The 26,121-nt window shown below is 36.2% G+C and overlaps 1 protein-coding gene across 8 annotated transcripts in view; it reads right to left on the bottom strand.

Moving 5' to 3' along the window:
- The window catches only part of SIPA1L2 (signal induced proliferation associated 1 like 2), a 152,158-nt gene that overhangs the window by 36,357 nt on the left and 89,680 nt on the right, over nucleotides 1-26,121 (bottom strand). For all 8 annotated transcript variants that reach the window (XM_055714156.1, XM_055714155.1, XM_055714159.1 and 5 more), the window contains 4 exons: nucleotides 23,053-23,210; nucleotides 20,957-21,533; nucleotides 15,228-15,502; nucleotides 1,713-1,970 (listed from right to left, as the gene is read on the bottom strand). In XM_055714156.1, the coding sequence (XP_055570131.1) occupies nucleotides 1,713-1,970; nucleotides 15,228-15,502; nucleotides 20,957-21,533; nucleotides 23,053-23,210 (1,268 nt within the window). The remainder of the gene's footprint in view (nucleotides 1-1,712; nucleotides 1,971-15,227; nucleotides 15,503-20,956; nucleotides 21,534-23,052; nucleotides 23,211-26,121) is intronic.

Consider the following 26,121-nt stretch of genomic DNA (forward strand, 5'->3'; position numbering starts at 1 on the left):
GCTATATCTTCCCTGTTTTACTAACCTGCTTCTCCCTGCCTGCACTCTTCAATTTGTCTAAACTGATAGTGGGTCTCTGACCCTCTAAAATCTCTTCATCATTTTCCCAGCCCAAGCATATATTTTCACCTTTGCAAGACCACTTACAAGGACTAATCAACCTTACTTCAAACTCTTCTTTTTTAAGGTCATCTCTGCCAAGCCACCAGCTATGCCTCTTCCTTCCCATGTAGAAAGCCTGTGCCAATTAGGCAGTGTTTTTTTCACGTTTCAAGACCCACATGTCACAGTTCATCATTTTCCTCTCTTAATTATTTATACTCTGTACCATGTCTTCCCCAGAATAGCACTTCCACATTGCACTTGTTTTATTTAAGTGATACAGGAATTTCTTCATGACAAGAGGTAGCCTCTGTCTTACCATTTTTTCACATGCTTCACCGAGTGTTAGGAGAAGCACTATTTATGTTTGTGAAATGCTATGGAAATTAATAGCATGTCAGAAAACTTTCATTTTTTCTCTGTATAGGCATACAGTATGCTCCATGAATTCTGAAGTATTTCTAGACATTTGATACATTGTGTCCTTATGCTGGATGTTACTGAGAATTTCAGTAACAAGACATTAGGAAAAGCTTAAGTCCTATAATGCTACATACATGCATACAGAAATCCAGTATCCTTCTTTCAGGGGGTGAGGAGAGGGGGGGAAGGGAGAAGAATACCAGTGATTGTCATAAGCGGGAGTCTGCCTTCCCCAGGCCATGATATAGACATATTATCAAAGATATACTACTATTACCCATATATAAAATGTCACTAATTATTTTCTACTAAATAAGACAGATGGTACAGCAATAGCAGTACTTCATGATTTCAGCCAGAAGTTTTAAAAGCTATTTAAGACTAATATTTTAGATTTTAATACCTAAATCAGGTATTTTCAAAATGCAGGACTTTTTTTCCTTGGAAATTAGAACTATATCACCCCATGGAAAAAGGGCATAAGCAGAAATAATAGCAAACAATAAAGGACTGAGAGTTGTGCTCAAGACATACGGTTTTCCTAAATAATTTGAAGGTCAAATATATTTTTAAAAAATTAACTTTAAAAATATTTTTTTATCTTATGAAGAATTATGATTAAATTAGAACAGAGCTAATATTTAAGGATACTGTCCCATCATCTAAGAGGTGTTACATATTCAAATCACAAGCTCTGCTTTGTTTAATTAAAAGCAAAGCAAAGCATAAGGACTGGTAATGAGTTACAGAACCCTTTGAAACTATGCCAATAGCTTGGTAATGAGATTAAATAATTCATTTTTAAAGGGATGAGCTCATTTTATTTACATTCATTTTTTGTTTAAATAGGCTCCCAAAAGGTGGGGCACAGGACATTGTTTAGATCAAAAAGTCACAAGGCACTTTCCCACTTTGTTGACTTGAGACTAAAGGGAAAGGTCAGCTGTCCTCAGGAGCAGGATCCTCAGCACTGTCCACTTCCATCAGAAATAACCAAAGGCACTGGTTTCAAGCAGAAGGAACCGGACTCAGTGAATGCTCCTTAATACAACCTCACAATTAAAATTGCTGTCAAAACCCACCAAAATCAGGTTTAAAAAATAAGTGTAACAAAGTTCTAGAAAGCAGAGATAGCTAAAGCGAGGCACAATAGGCAGATGACAGGCATTAAACAGAGAGTCTATTACCTTGCACCATCTGGCAGTTTTCTATCAAAGGAAGTGCTGCGAGGAATGGCTGTCTGAGCCTGCTGGAGAAGCTGCTGGCACTGCAGTCTGTCAGATGTTCCTAGGATTGGAGAGGCACGAGAGAGAGGCTGCCCAGCGGGAGTCGGCACCCGATGCCAAGTGGTATTCCTTCTGAAAGGGGTTTTATACTCACATGGGGTGCCTTCACTGTCAAGTTTGTATTCCACCATGGGTATACGACAAAGTTCTGAACAACCCCTGCGGGACAAATAAAAATGCTGATCAGTCTCACTGGAGGGAGCAGGAAAAGAAATCTTGCACTCTGCAGTCAGAAGCATGCTTTCCCTCTGGGTGCTCAAAGGTGTTCGCATAGCATTGTACAACCCTTGGAACGCTGCAAAAATACCATGCCAACCAGGTAGGCAACATTTCAAAGTAAAAGATTTGCTCTTGTGTGTTCAAAGGTTTTTGACCTCTCTCCTTGCCCTTCAAAAAGGAGAAAATATTAAGCTTTTCTAAATTAAACCTGCAGCTTGAATTTTACATAATAAAACCTAGCAGAAACAAAGTATTCAGAAGTCCGAAAACATCAATTTCTTTTGTAACAGCTTTTGTTTGTTTAGATTTCATAAATATGTTCGTTGTTTTGCAGCAAACTAAACATTTTTCAGTGGTGCTGCGAACTTCCCTTTAGCCTCCTGCCTTGTCCCCACCAAATGATAGAACATATACACTGCGATGCAAGTGATTAAATAGCAGCTAAGCATTTTTCTCTTTGTTATCAAAGTGTACTTTCTAATGTCTCTCTTCCTGGGGGTCTCTACGCCTGGAAGAGAAATGGGGAGGTGGAAGGAAGAGACAAATCAGAAAGAGTCTGGCTTACAACCTCTGCTTGAAGCTTACAGTGTGGCTAAAGCACTCCCAGAAAGTGTAAACTCAGGTAAAAGTAGCAACAGTGTTCCCCAAAAGAACAGTGTGCCTGCAGGATACTTGCTGTAGACTCAGGCTAGACTTGAATTAGGGGTTACTGCTTCAGCAATTAGTTAATAGAAACTTCACACCCACTTTAAGCCAGCACTGATTATCAGCACAGATATTTTACATTCTTAAAGACCATTGCCATTACTTGTCTGATAAGCAGTGCATACTGAATTGACATCTATATGATATCTATATATGCCAATTAAAATTACTACATTGACATCTATAAAGAAAACACCCTAAATAATCCTAATGCAATGTATTAAGTAAGAAATAGTGAAAATTTGCTTCTCTGTCTCAACTACTCTGCTCTGTCCCTTGAGCTGAGCCTTGATTGAGCTTTGCTTTTGCTGAAAACTCAACATTCACCATTTCCAACTAAATTAAAATCACCTAGAGAAAGTGTAATGCATGTGTATAAAGTGTTTACAGTCTTAATCCCGAAAATGTTTTGGCACAAATGAATTAACACAAATATGCAGTACAAATAAATTGTATAGATTCTCATATGTTAAATTACTGCACCCCAAAGCTTCTGAACCAAATCCCGAAAGAATATTTTCAATGTCAGTGTTGTGGTCAGCAGATAAAAAAAAAAAAAAAAAAAGATATTATGAAAATGCAAACTATGTTATTTGAGGTTCTGGAAGAGAAGACAGGTGCGCAACAGTAGCAGTTACATGTTAGATACTCTGTACGTGCCCAGTCTGATCGAGCCAAACGCTACAGGCTGCTAAGTTCTGTGGTACTAAATAGGCAAACTGTTTATCCTGCAGCATTAAATCTCAGTCCCTGCTGGCACTCAAACTCATGAAATAGGTAAATTCAAACCCATAAAATATAGTAGATAAAGCACTGAGAGTGGAGATTAATAGCCAATGTAGGGTAGAAGACACCGTAATGAAGACAAGCTGAAGAGCGATCACTAGAATGCTCCAAAACAGAACTCAGAATTCCTGTTTTTTCAAGGTTATTCTTTCATTAGAAATATCACTATTCAACGCACCAGTAAAATATCACATGTGTAAACTCTGCTGACAAATCATAGCTGAACATGCTGGAAGCATTTGGGAATTTCACAATAATGATTTTCTGGTTTCAGCCTCCCTATGGAGGCAAGACCACCCCAGTACTCTCCTCCCACAAACACAGAATGAAGCTACAGAGAAACCAATGTTACAAAATTGTCAATTAGTTTCAGAAGGTCAATTTGATATAAATATAGCCTTCCCCTACCCTGAAAATATGCAACAGTTATTTAGGCCACTGCTTCAAACTACTTCAGTTCATGTAACTATTTCTTAAAATTGTTTCATACTTCTGAAAATCACAAAACACATGTTGGGCTCTTGGAAGGATGAACACCATGGACAGGCCAGGTTAAGCAAATTGCATAGAATTGTGCAAATATTTCTACTGTTGAAATATACATAGAATACATTTCTCAAGTGCAATATTCAACTGCTCATATCCCAAGACGATGCTTCTCTTGGTAAAGTTCCCTGCCTCATTCACCGCCTGCAACAAATAAGTCCAAGGCGTAAGCGACCACAGCCTCCAGCAACGCAACCTTGATTCATTCCCAGAGCAAGTTACGAGAATGTAGAAAGGTCTTAAAGGAAAAAATAACCTAAGATTGATTATTTAATTAAAGACCTTCAGAAAGCTTTCTGTACAAACCAAACACAACAAACAATACACAGATGACATAGCAAGGTTAATATTACTTCAGTGCACTGCATAATTTTTCCTGTGGCCATATATACACAGTTTTCCATTATTTGGCTAGGAAGTTGAGCAATTATGTAGGCTACAATTTCAAGCATCCTTCTGCCGATTTCTTAGTATTGTTTCACCCCCTTCTTCATTCCTACAGACCGTAAGTGTTAGAAACAAACTAACCCCTCCCCAACTTTAAGATACCGATTTCACAGCTTGTCTTGGTAATCGAGGAAGTTATAGCACGTAATTGTCATTGTAGCCCTTATTAGATACCGCCCATAAAGTACTTTAAGTTTTACAATAATAGCCATGGGTTTTGAAGGCAAAGGCTATCATTACTACTATTTAGTTTGACTCAGCTTGCTAACCAAATAACTAAAGCATGATCTAGAAATAGCATACAACAAGCTTTCTCAAAAAGAACAAGAATTTAAAATCTTGTAAGATTTTGTGTTTCTTTACATTATGAAAATTTATTCCTCTGACAAATGAAAAAAAATATTCAGGACACTGTTCCTGCAAAAAAAAGCCTTACAAAACAGCCCTATTTCAAATCACTATAAAAATCTTACAATGTTACCTTTAAATCAAAATGGGGCCCCAACATGACTGTTGAAACTGCCCCCCCCCCGAATTTTCATGGTTAAAATGAAACTACTTTATATGGCTTGCTTTGTTACACAGACTTTATAATTTTAATTTGAAAGTGCCAAACCAATCAGTTCAACATTTATGTGAAAAATTATGCATCGTTGCTTCCCAAGCACTGCCTAAAGAACAGATACTGCAGTATACTGAGATATGTAGTCATCATTGCAGATACTTCCTATATCAGAAACAAAGAGAATCGATCTTCTTCATGCTTGCAATCCAGTAAGGATCCCCACCCCCAGCCCCCTGCCATGGATCAAACTGCAAGTCATCTTGCATGAAAAAAAACCCACAAAATTAAATGCAGTTTCCTGTTAAATATTTAATTTGACCATTATCTATTTATAATATTATTACTTATTCCACTGGATGAAGCATATATATTGGCACTGGTGTTGAACGATAGCTTTTAATTAATTTTAAAAGTATTTTAGGTTTTGAAAAAATTCACTTTAAAGAATATATAAAGACAAATCTGTATTTTATGGTGTTAAAATATATTTAAAATTATGTTAAACAAGTATAGGAAACCAAGTATCTTTTGCAATTATATTCAATATAACATTTTGAAAAATAGGCTCCTGTTATTTATCAAGCAAGTGTGGCCAAGTCTTAACCACACATCAGAAATGATAGCACTTCCTGTTCTTCACTGTAGTTTGGTATTAATTAAATCAATCCTTCAACATAAAGCACAGACTTCTACTAATATCTTTGGTTCAAGAGCCATATTGCCCTATAAAAATTTGGTTAATAAAACCTACGCTGCAATTACACAGAGCATGACTCTACGCCACAGCTAGCAGGTCATGACTGCACATTAAAATTTAAGAGTCCACTATAAAACCCTGCAATATTAAAATGTTACTGCAAGAAGCATTATGCTCTGAAACAATTATCAAACAGTCCATTAAATTTTTCAAAGTATGTTAACCAAACCTTTCAATATTAATTGCAGATTCCATATAAAGGTTCTGGAAAAGGCTCTGTGAAGGGCCTACATTAGCCAAAGGTGCTGTTAGAAAAGGTAAATATTAATCTCCACGGGTAAGTTAGAAGCTTTCATATACTATGATCAGCAGTTCCCCACCTTGATAACTACACAAAATCCTTCTTTTCTATTATATTCTGTCGCGACGGAGGGAAGACACAGTCACTCAATATGAGTGATCAGCAGACTTCGTTTATTGTCCCTTACAGTCACCTTTTATGCCTTGTTATAATTAGCTCATACATATTACAAAAGTTAAGCTCATTATTGGTTAGTTGCCTAAATACCAAGCCCGCCCCTAATTTCTCTTCTGTAGTTATCTGTTCCCACCTGCAACATTCTTTTCCCACCAAAATCTTCCTGTTATTGTGTAACAAGAACAGCCAAAGACAGTGTATTTTTGGGTTACTTCAGATAAGTTGAGAGCGATGTGCATTTTTGTCCAGCCAGCTGGACTATGTCTATGAGACCTTTTTCAGCTAGCCAGTTATCCACAATATTCTACCACTATCAGCTACTGGGTATGACTTTGGTATTTGGACCCCAACTTTCTACAGATTTCATGCATCATGAATGATCTGTTAGGGTAGTAACAAAACTAGAATACCTGGTTACAATTTAGGTTTAGTTTAATGTATCACAGATCTGAACCACTAAGGGGGATGTAGGGGTAGAGAAGTAATCATTAGTGTTCACCAGTTATATTACAATATCATTACAGAAATTATCCCTTACTATCACCATCTCAATTCAAAACATTTAGTCTTGCTCAATAAGGAGTCTTTATCTGTATCTAACAGTACAATACATAATTGCATTCTTCTAACTCAAACTTTGCGTTTTGAAAGTAATCACTTGATTACAGTGCATGTTTGTTCTTACACTACAGCAGTTCCCACAAAGTGTCACAAGAGACTGAGGACTCATCACGCAATCCACTAAGCCCACATACTAAAACATTGAATAACTTCACATAATTGTAGGGACTTAACTGAAAAGCAGACTTTAGTAGCTCAGTTTTAGTTAGGCTCACCACGTAGTTAAATAAGGCATACATACATTTTCCCTTTTCTGACGCTTTCAAGTGCCTCCTGGCAGTAACCCCTGGACTCCATTGACTCCCTACATCAACTACAGCACAAGTCCAAAACATTGGATAATATTCAAATGGTCTAAGAGACCTTTGGTCAAAAAGTGAAGACAAAAATTCCAAGTTCTGACATCTCACAAACCTATTAGCGGTAGTCATACTGTATCGAAAAGGAAAGATACAATTTGAAAAACAGGAAATCAGTTTTACTTTAAAATAATTTCATACCACAATAGACACATGTGATTGCTTACGAAAATCTCAGGTAAGGCTGCTGCCCACTTTATCACTCCTGGTTTAAGGTGCGTGGTAACTCTCTGGCACTCTCTTCATAGAGTTGAAGAGTTAAAGCTGACAATCCCTCCTTCATGAAGATACACTCATTGTCCTGGTCTTTATTACTATTCGGTTTTAAACAGAATCTTTGTGTTGGTGAACTGACAAGCAATTTAGAGGCTTCCTAAGAGCCTCCATGCCTGCACTGTTGTATGAAAAAGGCAAGACAAATACAAACAACACGTTGGATGAAAGGAGCTAGTCAGGAAATAACAGAGGAGAAAAAACCCAAATCCAGCCAAGGTTGTCTGGCTTACTCATATGATCAGTAAGGTAGTAACAACCCCTGCAGCCTCTGCTGATGGGAACTAGGACACAAGCGGAGCAAGTCACATTTCCAAATCCCAGAGAACAGGAAAACAGCTACATCAGAACACAACAGCTATGGGGAATAAAGGCTTGAGAAGCTACTGGCGAGAAGGAAGAATCGCTGGGAAAACCAGATGAGTAAGAAAGTTTTTTGTGACATTAAAGAGAAAACCCTTAAAAATTCACCATAAGATTGTAAGATGAAGAACAGCTGGAAAGCCAATGGCAGGGATCCAACTTAAGAAATGGAAATGATGAGTAACAGAGAGGACAAACAAAGCAGAGGGAACAGTACCAAATGGAGATCCAAGCCTTTGAGCTCTGAAAGGAGCAAGTTCAGAATGAATCCCGATTTTGAAGTAGTCTTTAAGATACCAGAGAGGTAAGATTAGGACTAAGACCACTCATGAGGAGATAAAGGAAAACACAAATGATCCTTATCGAAGATCAAGTAGAATATGTTCCCCAGAGAGAGGTTACGCAGCCTCCAACCCTCGAGTTTTTGAATCCCTGACTGGATAAAGCCCTGAACAGCCTGGCTTGATCTCATAGCTGACTCTGTTTTGAGCAGGAGGTTGAACCAGATAATCCCTCCACTCTCTTCCAACCTGAATTATCCCAAGATTCCATGAACCCAAAACATTTCCAACAAGCTAAAGATCAAATCACTTGCAATTTCTGTAGAGATACTGCACATTCCAACCCAGACATAACAAAAATGGATCTAAAGCACGTTTTATATAATAGCAGGTATATATCCCCCAAGTTATTTATAATTAAAAACTTCTCTGCTGACCCAGAATTGAGTAGGAAATAATATTAAGCTTCAAAATGCCAAAAACGTGGTTCTCTTGAGTTTTTTCAGTAAGAAAAAAAGAAGTCTGGATTTACATCTCTCTGTAGAGACATTCAGAGCTTTGCCTGGCATTCCTGTTTGTTTGGTTTGGGTTTTTTTTTTCTGCTTGACTGTATCAACTGTACACATAATAAGCTTTAGCAATTATAACTAACTCCTGCTATCAGTTCATTCACAACTAAATATAAGAAAAACTCAGAGACTTTTAACTTGGATGAGACATATGATAAGCATCAGAGATTTTTTTCAACTTTGTACCTTCTTAGTTCATTATTCTTTTGTTGAGACAGTTTCTGAGTGGAGACTGTACGCTACATATGCTGCCTAGGTTTTCCTTTGTTTGGACACAAATCAAAATAGAAAAAGATGCTTGTATGATACATTTTCATCTTCCCAAGGATTAGATTAACGCTGCATAGTTAGCCTTACTCTATTAAATACAATGAATTTAAGGAAAGATGTTAAAATGCAAATTGTATATACTGACAAAGGCCAAGTTTACACATCCATTTCCTTGAAAACTCTATTGGGAAGAAACAAACTCAAAGGAATTTATAAAAAGTGACAGAAAACATTTTATTTTTTTTTTAAACAATAAAAAAGTCTTTTTCTTTTATGCAGGAAAACCATGATGACTTGGTTAGTTAGAGAAGAGACAAAGCACATGGTGCATGACATATTAAAGCTGGGGAAGAGGGCAGCCCATACCTTATGCCTAAACTCTGTTGTTTGCTGGTGCCGCCACCCTTCCAAAGGCAGGAGTGGCAAAGACTTCACAGTGAGGGGGAGAGCCAAAAGGTCTCATTCTGAATTTGACTTTCTGTTACAACTTGCGCTTAAAAATGTAACAGCCTGGGTTGAAGTCTCTGGTGCTAATCAGAGTTCTGAGGCAGTTCATTTTTGCCGAGAGTCTCCACCAGGATAAGTCACAGCGCATATGCCTCATTCCCTGTATCTAATAAAAGTTATAAGTAGTACAGTAATTCTGACAGTAAATTAAGCAATTTCTACCATTTATTTTTTGTTGGGTACAGAGGATTAACTTTTGCAATTGATAAACACTTCCAATTAATAGTATTGTATTTTTTAAGTACTAGTTCTTTCAGTTACCTCTAAAAAATGTCATCATCTAGAGTTTTCAGGTATTTGCAGCCTTGTTAGGTTATTAGCAGGGGTAGTAATTAAAAGCTGTAGTACATCCAAATTCTAATTTTATGACCAAAAGTTCAGTTTCAGGTTTTTCTGCTTTAAACTCCCTCAAGTGTTGTTAGGCTGGCAGCATTCTGCCAGCAATTCAGACCTGACTTCTTTTAAGCTCAGATGGCTTAATTAAAAAAAATTAAAAAAAAAATTAAATAACCTGAAGGCCCTATGAACTATCCCATCACCTTATGGCAGACATCCTTGAGAGAAGATTTGAGTTCCTCCACACAATAAAACCTTCTGCTTCCTAAAAATATTTTGCCAATCTTTCTATACACTGCTGGCTATCCGTTACTTAAAAAAAGCTGTAGAAACAAAATCACCCAATAAGATCACAATCATTTAAAAAGAACGAGCATCAGGACTGGAAAATACAGAAAGTCATTACACCTATATTATTTGCAAGAAAGAGTTGCAAAGTCCAAAAAAAAGTGAAAAGCCTCAAAAGAAATGCAGCAGCAATTAATAATAGCCCACAGGCAGTTTCAATCATAGTTACTAAAATACTTCAATTTTCAAAATTACACACAACATCAGGAAAAAAGTCTGTTACTTGTTCAGACCAACAGGTGGAAACTACCGCTGTTACATCTCTTACAGTGGTTGTACTTAAGCTTCTCTTTATCGTCCATCCCTGGACGTTTTCCTTAAAGTTTTATTAATTTTCTAAACCTTCTAGAAATTGTTTTTAAGCAGTTCTTAATTTTCTTTTTATATATATAATGCTAGTTGAAATAAGACAGACACCTAAGTTTCAACATAGTTAGTAAGCAAAATTCTAGCATAATCTACAGTTTAAAATGGATTTAGAAGTACTTGAATTCCTTGATTGGATTTGACTGATTAAGGATATAGTGTCCTTGAGCATTACTGTGACACCAGTGAAAGCAAATTAGAATGAACATCATTATTCTCCTGTTAAAATGTGTATAAATCTAGCTACTGCACTGCAGTACTAGGTAATACTGACAACAGAAGAACTAATCAACAATTCTGAAGGGAAAGACCTAGCATAGAAATAAGTACGACACAAGGATACTTATTGATATCTGAATACAATGACCAGCATGTTTGTCCTAATACTGCTTTGTAATTTAAAGAATTTATGTTTTAAATAGCAATTTCTTCTTTCTGTCTAAATATCAACCTGGTGCCATGCAAATAATTATGATTTCTCAATTTGTGCATGATTATTTAATTGCTGGAGCAAACTGAAAACAGCAGGAGCTTTGTCTCAAGTTCATTAATTTTACAGAATAGTAAATGAAAGGCCTTATTCCATGATTGCTTTTGCATATACTGCTATCAAGACTATAGGTAGAATGATCTACATTTAGTAATGAAACACATTTATTGAGCGGAATTTTCCTCTATAATTTCCTAATCACTCTGTAACATTCCTTCGTAAGCACCTTCAACATTCCAAATAATTTCTTTTCATGCCAAACTAAATTAATACAAGACAGTTTGCAGCAAAAAATAAATTCATTGTTAATAGTTCCTTGCTAATATACTCAGTGTACGTACACTTCCACTTTGTTGGTTTCTTTTAAAATATAAAGGGCTGATGGTCTGAGGATGATTTGTGGGTAAGCTAACAGGAAAAAAAAAAAGCAAGTTAAGAACTAGATTAAAGATCTCCACTTTGGCTGATATTTTTCCAAGGACTGGGACTGCTTTGGAAACGCCCCTTCACACTTAAAACTCATTTTCATTTGAAGGGTATAATTCCCAAGAGATTCCATGGCACTCACATCCAGTCTGTAAGCTCACTTCAGAATTTGATCCCAGCAAGGAACCAGTGCTAATAAGCAGCCTAAAGAGGAAGTCCTCATTGCTTCGTATTCCTAAAACCCAGCAGAGCGCTAAGCAGAAACTACTCTTTCAAGCAGTGGAAATCAGCTGATTATCTCAGTAAATGAAAGACAGGCATTAATAAAATGAAACAAGGGGATTTTTCATGAAACAATGAATTATTATTTTTACTCCAGTTTTATTTATATTCTTGTAAATGTATGTGAATTCTTAATGCAATTTATTCTTGCAGAAACAAAGATGAATGTATTTTTATATTTACACACTGTGGACAAAAACTTAGTGGCTGAACTTGAAACCCCAGATTATGGCATTTAAAGTAAAAAATTTTTATAAACTACCAATATCTACCCTGAGAAATAAGGCTAAAATACAGAGAAAAAACCCCAACTACCAGAAGATCGTATGTTCTGTAGGATCAGTCAAACTTTCAAGGCATTTATTTCAACCTCCAAATCTACTGTTCTACATATGTCAGATAGTCTGAAGTATCATTTTTTAGAATAAAATCTCTAAAAACAGCTGTGAATGAAAGCAGTAATTATTGGAGCACACATGTGAAGCTATCTCCTGCTTTTGAACCATCATTATTCTAGACGTGCAGTGTGTGGATCAAGGATTGATAAGACTCACAGCTTTGAAGGAAATATCCATATGTCTGTTTTGAGTGTTATTTGATAATTATTAGAGCTACTTGACAGTAAAAAAATATTCTCCTAATGAGCTGGCACACTTTCCTTAACTTGCTCACAGACACATGTTGGAAATCACTCAGAGGCCTGATTCTACCCTATATAGCCACACATGGATTCTCCAAGAACAGTGACGTTTCTTGTCAAATGAAGGTGAAATGGATTCTAATTCTCCAGATACTCCTCTTTTACATCCAACACTACTGTCTGTAAATTTCTGGATAAACCTGATACCAGAGTACAAGAAAGACGTGAAAATATTGGAGCAAGTCCAGCAAAGGGCTACAAAGATGACTACGGGATCAGATCATCTGAAACACAAGAAGAGGCTGAGAGTGCTGGGATTGCTCACCCTGGGAAAGACAAGGCTCAAGAGGGACCTTATCAATGTGCATAAATACCTGATGGGGAGAAAAGACAACAGAGTAAGACTCTTCAGAGTTGCATCCAGTGGAAATACAGGAGGCAAGATGCACAAATTGAAATACAGGAAATTCCATTTAAGTATGTGGCAGTGTTAGGTTTACAGCCGGACTTGATCTTAAGGTTTCTTCCAACATAAATGAATCTGTGATTCTATGATTCTATAAGTAAAAACATTTGTTATTGTAAGGATGATCGAACGCTGCAACTGAAGTTGTGGAGCCCGTCCTTGGAGATATTCAAAACCCAGTGAGCATGCCTCTGAGCAGTTTGCTCTAGCTGACCTTGCTTTGAGCAATGGGGTTGGACTCAACAATCTTCAGAGGTCCTGACCAGCCTCAGCTATTGTTTCTGTGATTGTGCAAGATAAGACATTGCAGATGGCTAAACCAAGCAACTGCGTAGGAGAGGAGGAGATGGATTTACGCAAGCTTTAACTAGTAATACCTGTGATAGACTATCTTCTTTCTCCAAACCTCTGGTAATTTATGCCTTTCTGCCTTCTCCTCATTCCCCCACTCATTAATATATTTTACAAATAATGTCACAGGTCATGTTTGTCAACTGAAACTCTCCATATTGTCACCCAATACCTGTATTGCTTTCTGTCTGCTCTGTTTAGATTATAAACACTGATAAAAGGCAAGTTCAAAACTCTCTGAATATTAGATCACTTTAAAGTTGGGCAATCACAATTACTAACTGTATTTTGGGAATATAAAGGTGAAAATAAGGAACTTTCTGTTTGAGTGAGAAGTTGATATTTGAGAAAAAAGAGGCATTAATGAAGATTTCTTTTTTATATTAGAGAGATGAGGCTGGAAAGAACTTAAACATAAATGCTTTGGTGTTTTTTGTATTTTAGAATAGAAACATAGTTTTTAAAAAAGTCATTTTCCTTACTAATTAGACACACAGTTTTTTAAATGCAAAAATTTTATAAACAAGAACAGCTTTTGCAGATTTTTCCCAGTTTGGTGGCACTCAGTTAAAACTCCTCCTACACATAGACTGAGTGCCATGTATCACACCGACTTGAGATTTTAACATTTACTTCTAAAAATGCATCAAAGAAGATATAAACAATTCATATAGTATTTATTTTTCCATCAGGGCCTATAAAACACACATTTTTACCTTCAATATAATAGGATCAGCTCATTAGGCTCATATTCTGTAAACAGCTTGGAAATGTATACCAAACAAGTCAGTGAAAATTCATACCCAGAAGCAGATGGTGAGAATAGCAAAGCTAAGCAAAGAGAGGCTTAATTGCAAATTCTATCCAACTAAGCAAAACGGTGGTATTCTACATTCACAGGCATTTTCTTCAGAGAGGAACCCAAGGCATCAACATGCAGGTTGAGGCAGGGGAGGGCATTTCTGTGTCATTCATCAAGCCAATGACTACTTGGAGAATTGCCACCAATTAAACAGTATTCGTGTACAGTTGGCACCAACTTCATAGCATTGCATGCTACGTAAAATTTTATGGCTTGTTGTCTCGCCAAAAGCAACACATCTAATGTTTTTTCTGTTAAATTAAAAATCAACAAGAGATTTAAAGCTGGCCTTCTACAAGCAGACAAGTAATTCAATTTACTCTAGTACAGTTCTCATTTAGAATGAGCCAAATTAATAGTTCCAAGACAAGATATGTGAGAAATAAAGTCACATTATTATAAAATTTTAATTTTTCCCTTACTTCTCTCTACCTCATCATATTAAAAATGGGGAGAAGAACAAAAATCCTGCTGTCACCAAAAAAGGAACACTGATGAAAGAAAATGGCATCTCAACCCTGAAAACAATGGTACAGTTAATAAAATAACCTTTATTTGAGTCTTTTCCTGAGTGTGTGAGCATTATTTCACACTGCAGCAAGATCTTTTTTAACTGATGATTTCACTGATGTAATTCACTATTTAATATGACTAGATTAGATGTCTGTAGAAAGTGAGAAGGGCTCTAAGAAACCAGTATTTTGCTACTTTTGTCAATATTTCAACATAAGAAAAAAATAAATATTTTTCAATAATCAGGTGTCAGAGAAATGTCAAAGACATACAAGGTACAGTTTTCAGAGAAGGATTCCTCATTTTCAAATTCAGTATTAAAACGTAAAATTCTCCTGTGGAAGAAGTCACATCGGCTTCCAGCTTTCATAACAGGATGATGCACTAAAGTTTACTTTTTACATCTTCAAAGCCATATAAAAGTAAATTTCCTGTTAAATTTCTTACAGGATCCCATTTTATCTTCTACTACAGGCCAACAGGGGTTTCAGGGAAAAGATTGCTTTGAAGAGTTTCAATATTATCACGCAGCATGAGAGACAATACCTGTTTCCTGAGGGCCTCCAGTAAAAGAGCCATCGTTTAAGCAGTAGCAGAGAAAAAACCCACAGAGAGACAGAAACGTCACATTGAGAACCGTTGCTCATTACCTTCTAGGTGCTCCATCCTCATGCGGTTGAATAATCACCACTTTTACTGTCACTGACGTACGTAAAAGGTCAATCATTTGTTCATGAGTCAAAGTTGCCACGGCCACTTTACAGATCTCAACCAGGCGGCTCCCTTGCCGTAGGCCTGCCTTCCATGCAAAACCAAAGGGCTCCACATCTGCCACTATCCCTTCAAAGTTCACGTGGAATCCAAGCTGGCCCAACCCATTCCTCCGAAGGGTCATTTCTGTGGTTTCACATCCTCTGGTCACTATCTAAAGAAGTATCAGATTGTTATGCTGGAGTGAGTCAGGATGCTCCTTCAGACACACACACAAATCTGTTTTCAAACACTATAAAGCCATATATGGCTTGACATTAAATATTTTTAATATACTAATACTGAATTATTTTAACATTTGCGGTTGAATGACGATTTCTGCATAAAACAAACCAAACATTTCACAATGCTAAAAATCTTACATCCCCGGAGCAAGCAGCTGACCCGTGTCAAGTTCCTTCCCCCTTGCCCAACATTAACACAGTATCATTTATCTCTTCCCGAAAACCTAACAACTGCTTTAGTTTCAAAACACAAAGCAAGCAAAATGCTGTCCTGTCAGTTCCTTCATTCTTGTTGGCTGACTGACCGCAGGTGTGCAGGCATTTTTTTCTTCAGTATTAGACAGTACTGAACTTGAGATACAACATGAGCTAAATCGAGTGAAATGCCTCAGTTCTAGAAGCTTTTCTTCCTCAAGAACATAGCAATGAAGATAATGTTGATTCGTTTTGCCTTGTATCATATTCCTAACTACCACTATATCCAGATGTGGACGTCATCAAAATGGGGTAAGAGTTTTCATGTCACTGGGAAATTTAGAAACAAAAAAATTACTTTCTTCATATTCAATGAACAGTAGTTCTGTCGTTATATAGAGTAGCCAAAATCCTTCAAATTCAGACTTTGCTAAGCAGGCTCATTTCTATATACTGTGTAAAACAAGTCCTCAACAGTTTCGCCCAGTAAAAAATTACGACACAACAGTAGGTATGCTGGGATACTGCACAGGACACAGCAGACCAAACTGCAGTCCACATTGCAAGGTAAGTTTGAGTTACCCTAACATTCCTTTCTGTCAGTGTCACAAAACCAATATGTATTTTATCTCCATTAGTATAATTAGTACAAAAACGGAAGCACTGTGAAACATTATCAAAAATCTTTGTTCATAATGCATAACATTCAAAGATCTCACAGTGCTTTATAACACTCCAGCAAAGCACATATCTGCCCTGTAAAGATGCATATGTTACGATACAGATCAAGGGATCTTCCCAAGGTCATGCACCATGAAGAGCAGTTCCACAGTGCACCTTGTTCCTCAAAGGTGTTCACGCTGTTTATGGTTGCTTTTAGTGTGCATCAGGAAGATGCACTCATTACTCAACTTTAGGCATCTATTTGAAAGTGCTTTAGTTAGGAGGCAGGTGTCCTGTACAGTCAGTTGTATAGGACAGGTTTCTGCAAAGGCTGTTCTATAGCTTGAGCTTAATTCAGGAGGCTACCCTGGAAGAGACATTCTTCCCCTCCACTGCCAGCCTAAGCCAGAATCTGGACAGCCTAGCTCACTAGTTTATCATCTGCTTCCCCTGGAAGCATGGCCCAGCCTAATTCAGGGTGGCATGGTAAGGGAGTGGGACTGTGCAGCTTGGGGAGATGTTGGCGCTGCGACTGCGTAAAACTGTCACAACACCGCTCCTTTCACTGCCTGAGTCAGAGGCACTTGACTAAGTGCAGTTTCATGGGAGGTTTAAATTGATGTAAGACTCTATGACTACTACGCTGTCCCCTGTACCGCGTTAGCACTTGTGCAGCCATATCAGGAACATGATGCAGCCGAAAAACAGGGTGCTTTTAAAAATAATGTTCCAAAGGGGTGGCAGACAGGGAATGGGTGGCACTGTCTCCTTCACTGGCAGCTATTATAAAAGTACATTTCCACCATCGACAAAGGAATTTAACAGGTAGCAAATATTAAGCTTTAAGTTCTTCAATAGTTTGCTTTTATGCTTCCAAGCCTGTTTTTCGTCTTTTGTCCAAACTGTTACAGAGTCAGGGATGAGAGGCCTAACTTCTATTCCCTTCCCAATCCAAAGGATGAGTGGAAAATCTTTAGTGTTTGTGTAACTTAGGCCTGCAACTTGGTCAGTGACTGGAAGTCATGGGTTTCTGTACCTTAGTAAGTTCTAAAGCACTATTACCTTTATAGAATATTTCTATATGGATATCTGTCACTCAGCAGAAAAAATCAGAATCTGCACACATGAGAACAAAGTGCCACAAAACCATGAGTTATCATAAATTTGCAGACCTGAGGGAGCTGGTCCGCTTATAGCTTTTAACTTGTGATAAACTCAAGGTAATTAAATACAGTTAGCTCTCATTCATTAAAGGCTAATCTTCCATGAGCTGTGAACACTGGAGAAAGACCTTGCAAGGATCTGATATTCTGAGAATCATTGCCTAACAACTTTGGGCTACTTAAATTGTAGCACTTGACTTCATAAACCCTCCAGTTCTTTCTGAAGATGTACGTTTTGAAGTTTAAATGTGAAAGTCATTCCTGAGATGTCTAAAAGGGACTCGGGAGGTTTTGTTTACAAAATCATGTTCTGTGTCTTCCTATGAAAATAAGCAGCTATTTTTTTTGCCGTATTCAGCCCTGAGTTTATGGAATCTTTTAGAAGATTTCCATTTTTAACAGAATTTTCTGTTGTGTTTATAACCATGCATATAGTATTAGAGCTATATGGCATGCTCAAAGAACTAAGCTTTAACTCTTTTTTTTCCCAGCTCTGAGGTACATTTTCAATCATGACTAATTTTCAACAAGAATTTCGTAATTTATGAACTAGATAAGTGAAAAATGAAATTTTCATCCTTCATTAGTTTCCCTACACTTCTCTCACAAGTTTCTAAGATACAGACAATATTTAGTCATGCAGTGAAAAGAGCAACACACAATTATAGTCAGAAGCCCAGTTGAGGGACAGAATTTTATCGCTAAGAAACTATGCCATACTCTGCGGGGACAGACACCTCTTTGTCATTATGTCACATCACAGAATACTGCAGATGAATGCACCAGTTGAAGTATATAGATTTTCCCAACTCAGAGCACTCAAAATCTCTTCTTCAAGTTAGTTAAATATTCAAAGGTTATAAGAGAAGGAAGATAAACACTCCTGCCAAAGATTCATCTGTTCCAATGGAAGGGATCCCAGGAGATCAAGTCCTCCACAAGTATATCACCTAAAAGGTGACACTAAATTTTACATAGCAATGTCACATAAAACATAGTGCTGCTCCACTTCAAAATAGGTCATTCTGCTTACTTGATTGCCATCTCACTGAACATGTGAATGTTCATGTGCATGAACTAAGAACTCTCTTCTCTGAATGCACTTAATTCAGATAAAATTAAAAGACAGAGATCTTCCAAGTCCCAGGAAGAAGGAAAAGTTTTTTTTAGTATACACACTTCTATGGAAATTTTGTCTACTCAGATTCTTGTCTAAAGATCCCTTCAGGGTTTTCATTTAATCTTGTATCACTCTGCCATTCTCTGTTATCCTAAAGCTCAGAACCACTGCTTTTTCTGCCTTCAAACACAGCCTGCCAAGTTAATCTATAGTTTGCTTTTGCTGCTCTTTCTACTTTATATCACTAGATATTCTCCCCCACAAATACAGATCTGACTCTAGGTTGACAAATCCTAGCTCTTTTTATAGTCCCAAACTGATTCTTTTGGTTCAAAGCAAAATCACAGTCTCAGCTGTTTACATCTTTGATTAATCTGGATATTGCGATACGTTTTCTATTCATCTGCATGATTTAAACCCAGGCAATAAAATGTAGTTATTTCTTTGACAGTCTCATTTAGTAACTGCAACATTTTACTCACTGGTTTTAATGCTTTTACTAGTGACTGAAAAGGGTTAACCATCTGGTCACTGAAGCTTGATATTATTTCACCCTTTGAGCTTTCATCTTTAGCATCTGCTGGCACCTGTGGTTGTCGACCCTGGCTGTGTTCTGAGTCACTTAAAAGGTTTTTGAATTAAGCACATTAAGTGTAGAATCTGAGTTTTAAATACTTCTTAGTCCTTGTAATGGTCACCTCTAAGCGTCTATATCAAAATGTATGTAAGTACTTTAGAAAGCATTCACCATCATAAAAGAACTAGGGAATATCATAAATACTCAGCTTTCAAAAGAGAGAGAAAAGCAGCAAAAAGGGAGAAAAATATGAGGTAAGAAACAGAGATGAAAAAAGTTTTAAAACAAGTAATGACAGCTAATTCTTTTAAGCAATGTGAAAGTTGGATAGATGGCAGTGAAAGAGAGAAGGCAGCCAGAGTTCATTGCAATACATACTTGAAGTTAATGTTTGGGTTAACTTGGCAGTAACTCATGCTAAATTTTTGAGGCCTAAAGCCAATTTGTCATTATTTAACCCCAAATTTGACCATAAAAACAGAGGAAGTATTCAAGTAAATACACATAATCATTTCATTATATGTTCTTAATTACTGAATTTTAAAGATCTATCCTCAGCAACTAGGCTATTTCCATGTTTTGTAAAACTGAGTAAGTGAAAAACAGCAAAAGAAATTGTTGTCACTGATGACAGAATTTTTCCCTAGAACTCTGAATCTTCTTTTCCATCTGTTTTTTCAATTCATATTGTCATTTAGCAATACTTAAGAGGACTGAACTACATGTAAACTATTTTTCTAAAAGAAAATATCTAAGGAAAGTGAAACTGAAAACATCAATGAAAAGGATGATGTAACAGTGGCAAGAAGACATTCATCTGTTGAAAGAGTAATTGTACTTTCAAAGAAAAAGGTGATTATTTAGAGCATGAAATTGAGCAATGTTAAAAGTGACTGCAGAACTGCAGAGGCCCTAAAACATCAGCTGCAATCTGACTGTTCCAGTGTGAAAATGGTAAGCATAATGATTTCTTTTCAGTACTGGGCTTTCTAATATAAACAAAATTGAGACCATCTAGATAACTTAAATTAAGATCAAAGGGTGAAGTGTAACCACATGAAGTAGATGCATCAGCACGTTTACCTTGGAGTTCCTGTCAGTTCATTTGTACTGACTGAAATAGTTACAGGACAGTTGTGCTAACAGGGTCATCAGGCATCTGAAAAACTTTATCCAGTCAACTGTAAAAACTGGCATTAATTGGTAATAGTTTTCTTTACTTCATGCAGTTGCTCAGTACAAAGGAACAAATCAACAGAATCACTGACACAAATTCTTCTGCTAATACTCACATGGGTTATTATTAAAAGTCGAAGTGAGTATATTTTTAAATTAAGGTGTATTTCTATGAACAAAGCTGTGATTTAAGAAGAGTCTATAGCAAGAGAAGACAAAAGCTTAGCTTTTCAATTCTGATTTTGACACTGAAACCATCCATGGTCTTGGGCACGTCTATCAGATTATTGGTACCAGATTCCTCATCCTTGAAAATGGGTTGACAACACTCCTCTCATATGCTGTTGTGAGGATTATTGTTTGTAATGCTCTCTGAGGACTGAAAACACTCCCAAAATATAAACGTAGGACATTTTTTATTGTATCTCAAAGGAGATGTAAGTAACTCTTCATAAAAATTTTGGGATTTCAGTTTAGAAACTGTACTTACTTCAAGTCTTTGAACAATTTCTCTGATGTCTTCAGTACAATTATCTGCTGCCGACAGAAGAATACATTCTCCTCTTTCATAAAATATTTTGATGCTCATTAATCCAGATGTCCATCCAATAACATCTCTGCAGGAGCAGTTAAAAACAACATTTTTTGATTCCTTTTCAATCAACATGATAAACTCATTGGAGATTCCAAGAAGACATTCAATGTCAGCAGACTGGCCAAAATCTCGTGCAATCACATTCCACATAATTGCTCCAACACTGAATAGATGTGCATCTTTCCTTGGTTTCACTTTTTCCTTTTTTTTTGCCCCTAAAGTAATAAAGCTAAACTTTGCTGAAGTATCCACTGTAGCTGTGGTAACAAAATTTTCTGCCAGATCTTTCAAGTATTCTTGACGTGTCCTTGTGGCCATGGCTCGAAATTTTTCTGATTTATGTGCCGCATTTTCAGCATTAATAACTTTGGCTAAGAGGAAGTCCCTAAAGACTGCAGACTTGGGGAAGGTAACTCCTTTAGGAATAGGTGGACCAAATGCAGGTACATCTTTTGATCGTGAAACACCAACACTGGAAACAGAAAGAAAAAAATACAGTGGTTAATTCCTAAAAAAAAAAAGATCAGATGATAAGCAGAACTGTGATCTGTGCAGTCTATTTACACAGTTTGGTTTAGCTTTGACATGTCAATTTTCAGACATTTTAAATATACCAAAGAAAATCGATGGGCTTGCCTGTTTTTAAATGGCTTTTTTCTTTTAAATGTATAAAAGACATTATGGATGTATCTTACTAACAAAAAAATATCAAGGATGACTTCTTAGGGTGTGACTGTCTCCTTTCTTTAATGGAATACATATAAAAATGCTTTGTGAGACATAAATGAGAGAAGTATTTTTTAAATTCTTCTTTTGGTGTAAGTCTGACTACTGTTTTCAGCTGTCACTCAGTTTTGTGATCTTAAAACTAAGAAATACAGAAACAGATTTTAATCCTCAATTTGCTACAATGAAGTGTGAAGACAAAGAAAAAGTATTGGTGTCAAATGTGTCTATAATGGGAACAGCCTGCACCTGTTTAAGTTTCCTACTCTACGTTCACCAAATTTCAAAATACCTGCAATTCTTGATATAGACAGTTCACAGAAAAATAGGAGTATTTTGTCATTAATAAAATTATACTCACAATTGATATCTACATAAAGTATTTCAACTGAAAAAGGATTTTAAAATACTGTGCAAACTACATACAACTACTGTTAGCATGACTGAAATGCAGTCACATTTTGAACGATAAACAGATATAATTTAGTAATAAGAAAAATGTAACTTACGAAATGTCATGTATTATTAAACACAAAAGAGCTACTGATAAAACGATCAAGTTTTTACTAAAAGATAGCTTAAGTTCTAAAAGACAGTAATATGACTTGGCCTCATGATGTACTTTAATTTCATCCTAAATAATGAATAAATAACATTTTTACCTGCTAAACCTAGACCATTATGCTTCAAGTCCTTATCAATATTGGCACAATTCCCAATCAGTTCAGAACTATACTTTAACCCCAGTTACCTTGCTAGAATTCATGATACAGTAACTCACATGTGAGAGTTAAGATCATCTGAAATTTGAGATGTTTTAATACTCCCCAAATGTCCTTTATGCATGTGCTTAGGGGCCATGACTCATCCCAGTGTCATATTGTCATACACAGGGATTATACAGGTTAATAGCCTTCTAAAATACTTAATTTTAAATCACTTTCTTTGAAAAAGGAAATGTGAAATACAAATTCTAAATGAATTTCTATGATTATGCCTGCAAATCTTATTTTCACTAACCTGTTATATCCCCATTTTATGCCGATAAATCAGCAACACAGAATTCTCCATATACCCATTTAAGTTTACAAACCGTTTCCCATAACTCTAGATGTGTGCAAGGGAGACCTTGGGATTTCAAACACACAAAACCGCAGAAATCTTAAACCTGTATACGTAATAACTCCAGGAAATACAAAACCATTAGAAAAGGCAGTTCCATTGCAGTCTTAATAGCAAACTTACATAGTTAAGGCTCTACTCACCTATAGCACACATTTTCAGTGCAAGGATTATGCACTTTGACTATGACAAATACATGTTGAAAGTGGGAACGAATGTTTTTTGGAGTAAAAGGAAGTGCTCCTGGCTCTTGGAAGACAATGGTAACTATGTCATTTCCTATATGCCTTTTCCTTAGCAGCTAGACAAGAAATATGCATTGAAAAATTAGTTATTAAAAAAATCACAATTTCTTCATTTTAGAAAAAAAAAAAATCCCAAACCAAAACAAATTAAGCTTAAATTTTTAGAAATAACTTTTAATTAATCATATCCTGGTTAGCTACAGATAAAGGATATCAGACTGAACTACAAAAAGATAGGGAAAGGAAAATGGGCTAAGTTCACAAAAATTCTGGTGAGTTCTACTGCACCCCCACACTAGCTCTGCCTAGTTTCTACTGATTTCTTTTTTATTCTATGAGAAATACATGTCTCTTACTTCAGTAATAAAAAAATAAAGTTACATCACTTGACATTTCTCACTACTCAGTTCCCTCTTCACAATGTAGTATTTGCTTCTATATGAAAAATACAATATCACTTTCCTTTCTCAATAAACCCTCCTTTTCCATGTTGTATTTTTATTAAACATATTTCTTAAAGTTATGATCTTTATTTTTTAAAAAATAGATTATCATGAATACTTATCAGGAATTTTAACAACTGCATACTTGAGGAACAAAGCTGAGACTCATGGAGAAACAGTAGCTATTAGAAACTCATTAAATAAAATCTTATTCTTCTAATTGGTAGCTTTTATCATCAAAATATAATTAAGGAGTAATTTAAAGTACTAAATCATTGTTACAGGCTAAAACTTAATAAAAACTATAAAACGTGTCCAGCAATAAGAGATGACTTCTCTCTCTACCCCTCTAAAAACCCCAACAAAATAACATAATAAAATGTTCATTTTCCTCATGGAAGTATATTGCACCCCTCAATTTTTTTAATACTTTTTTCTTAAATACCTTTGCTTATAAAACATCCATGTACATTACTAGATGGAAAAAAGAGCTACATTTTAAATACCCACCCAAAGTCTGCCAAAGACCTTGCATTGCCAACTGATAGCATACAGACACTTAAAGCTTTATCTTAGCTCATGTGTAACTAAAAGGATACAAGAATAAATCTATTGGAAAACTTTTCCAACAGAATAAGTAACAATTTCTCTATCGGTCTGATTTTGAAGAACATAATCTTTCTATTAAAAGAGTTCTTGCTTGTATTTTCCCAGTTCCGCTAACGGTTAGTATTTCAGCTACCAACAAAAAAAGCAGTTACACATGCTAGAGCCTAAGACCCCTACATACGCTTCATTGTATCTCTCAAAAATAACATGAAGAATGGCATGCTAAAGGTAGTAAGAAGGGCCAAAGCCACAATTTTAAAGCACTCAGTATATCCATATTATTTTAAACATAACCCAAATCCCAAATTCAGATTAAAGAAATAAGACTTCTGATGAAACTTTAAAACAGATATAAGAACAGAAAATAATATTTGGTATGATTCATGTGGGTCAATGAATTTTTCAGGTCTTTAAGCCTAAAATAAGAATAACCGGCTCTTCGAGCAATTTAATTATACATACTCTTGCATACAAATTAGAGTAGAAGTAGACTGTGTGGAACTGATCACAGAACCAAGTGTGTCAGGTATACTTTAATTTGCTGAGCTAGTGAACCATACAATTAGATCATAGTAGTGAACCACAAGTTCATATTTATAGGTTATTATCATCTCACAGGTTGGAATTTACACCACAGTTAAATTTGTAAGAAACCTTCCAATTATGAGGTACAAGGTGATTCATTTCAGCTTTTGTTATATAACTTAACTGCCCAATTATTCTTGCTATAGTGGTTCATGCCTTTGCCTAAACATTTCCCCAGAGCAAAATTACAAAAATTAGAAAGCAACACCCTGTTTAAAGTTGTATGTATTTCTCAAGACAATCACTGTTTTCAAGAATATTTTCTGCCTTTGTAGAACTCTTTGTGAGGTTCTGCTTGCCATCATAGTTTGCTTAAGAAAGAACAGCAGTCAATTCATAAAAGGTAAGTTTTAGAAATGTTTGAAATGTTACTAGAAAAAATAGTATTTTCAAAATTATGGCAGTTCCCATATTCTGTCCCTAAACTTTTTTTCAAGTGTTTAAACCTCTAAAGAGGCACAAAAATAGGAAACAGGAAGCCATGTCATAATTTTTAAGAACCTTACCAACCTTGCAGAGATCTTAGTGACTTCTTCAACATTTTAAAATAAAATCAGTGTAACACTGTTACAAATAACTGTCATGCATAAGTGGTCAGTGAACTTCAACACAATGCAAAGGCAAAGCACAGTTGTGGCTGTGCACAGAGTATCATAAAGCAAAGAACTTCGGAAAGGGAGAGAAGTAAACTGGGGTGATCTGGAACATGGAAAGAAGTGCTCTGGATAGGATAAAGTAATAGGAAAAGAATAAAGCACTGAGTGGAGAAGAAGGAGGGAACACATACTTGCCTAGGAAATGTGAGATAAGGATAGCATACTGAAAATGAAAAAGGAATTGAAGGAAACCGGAACTAAGCAAAACGATTTGTAAGAAACCCTTCTCTAGTTTCCATTCCATAACCTAGATTTTCCTCCCAACTTTGACCTACAAGGTGGTGGGGTTTTTTAGGTTCTCAGTTTCCCCTTCCTCTCCCATTTTGAGGTCTGCTCAGGTTTGGAGTTTTGAGGGTTGTTGTATTATTAATCCTTATTTTTAGCTGCCTTTCTAACATACTCTGAAGAGTCTCATACCAATGCAGAGCACAGTAAGAACTCTCAACAGGGTGCACAGATTACAGAGGGTTACTTACAACAGGGAGACATCAAACACACTCTGACATCATTCTAGTTAGCAGTCTAAATTGGCATGGTAGAACTTGAAAATGAACCAAATCAAGTACTATAGGCAGCCAAGAGGACATCAGTGACGTTTTATGTAAGACCACAAAACACGCAAAGGGGAGACTGGTAAGGAAAATATGTTAGAAAGGCAGAATCCATTAAATTAA

Source organism: Falco cherrug, chromosome 6 (assembly GCF_023634085.1).
Source record: "Falco cherrug isolate bFalChe1 chromosome 6, bFalChe1.pri, whole genome shotgun sequence".
NCBI lineage: Eukaryota > Metazoa > Chordata > Aves > Falconiformes > Falconidae > Falco > Falco cherrug.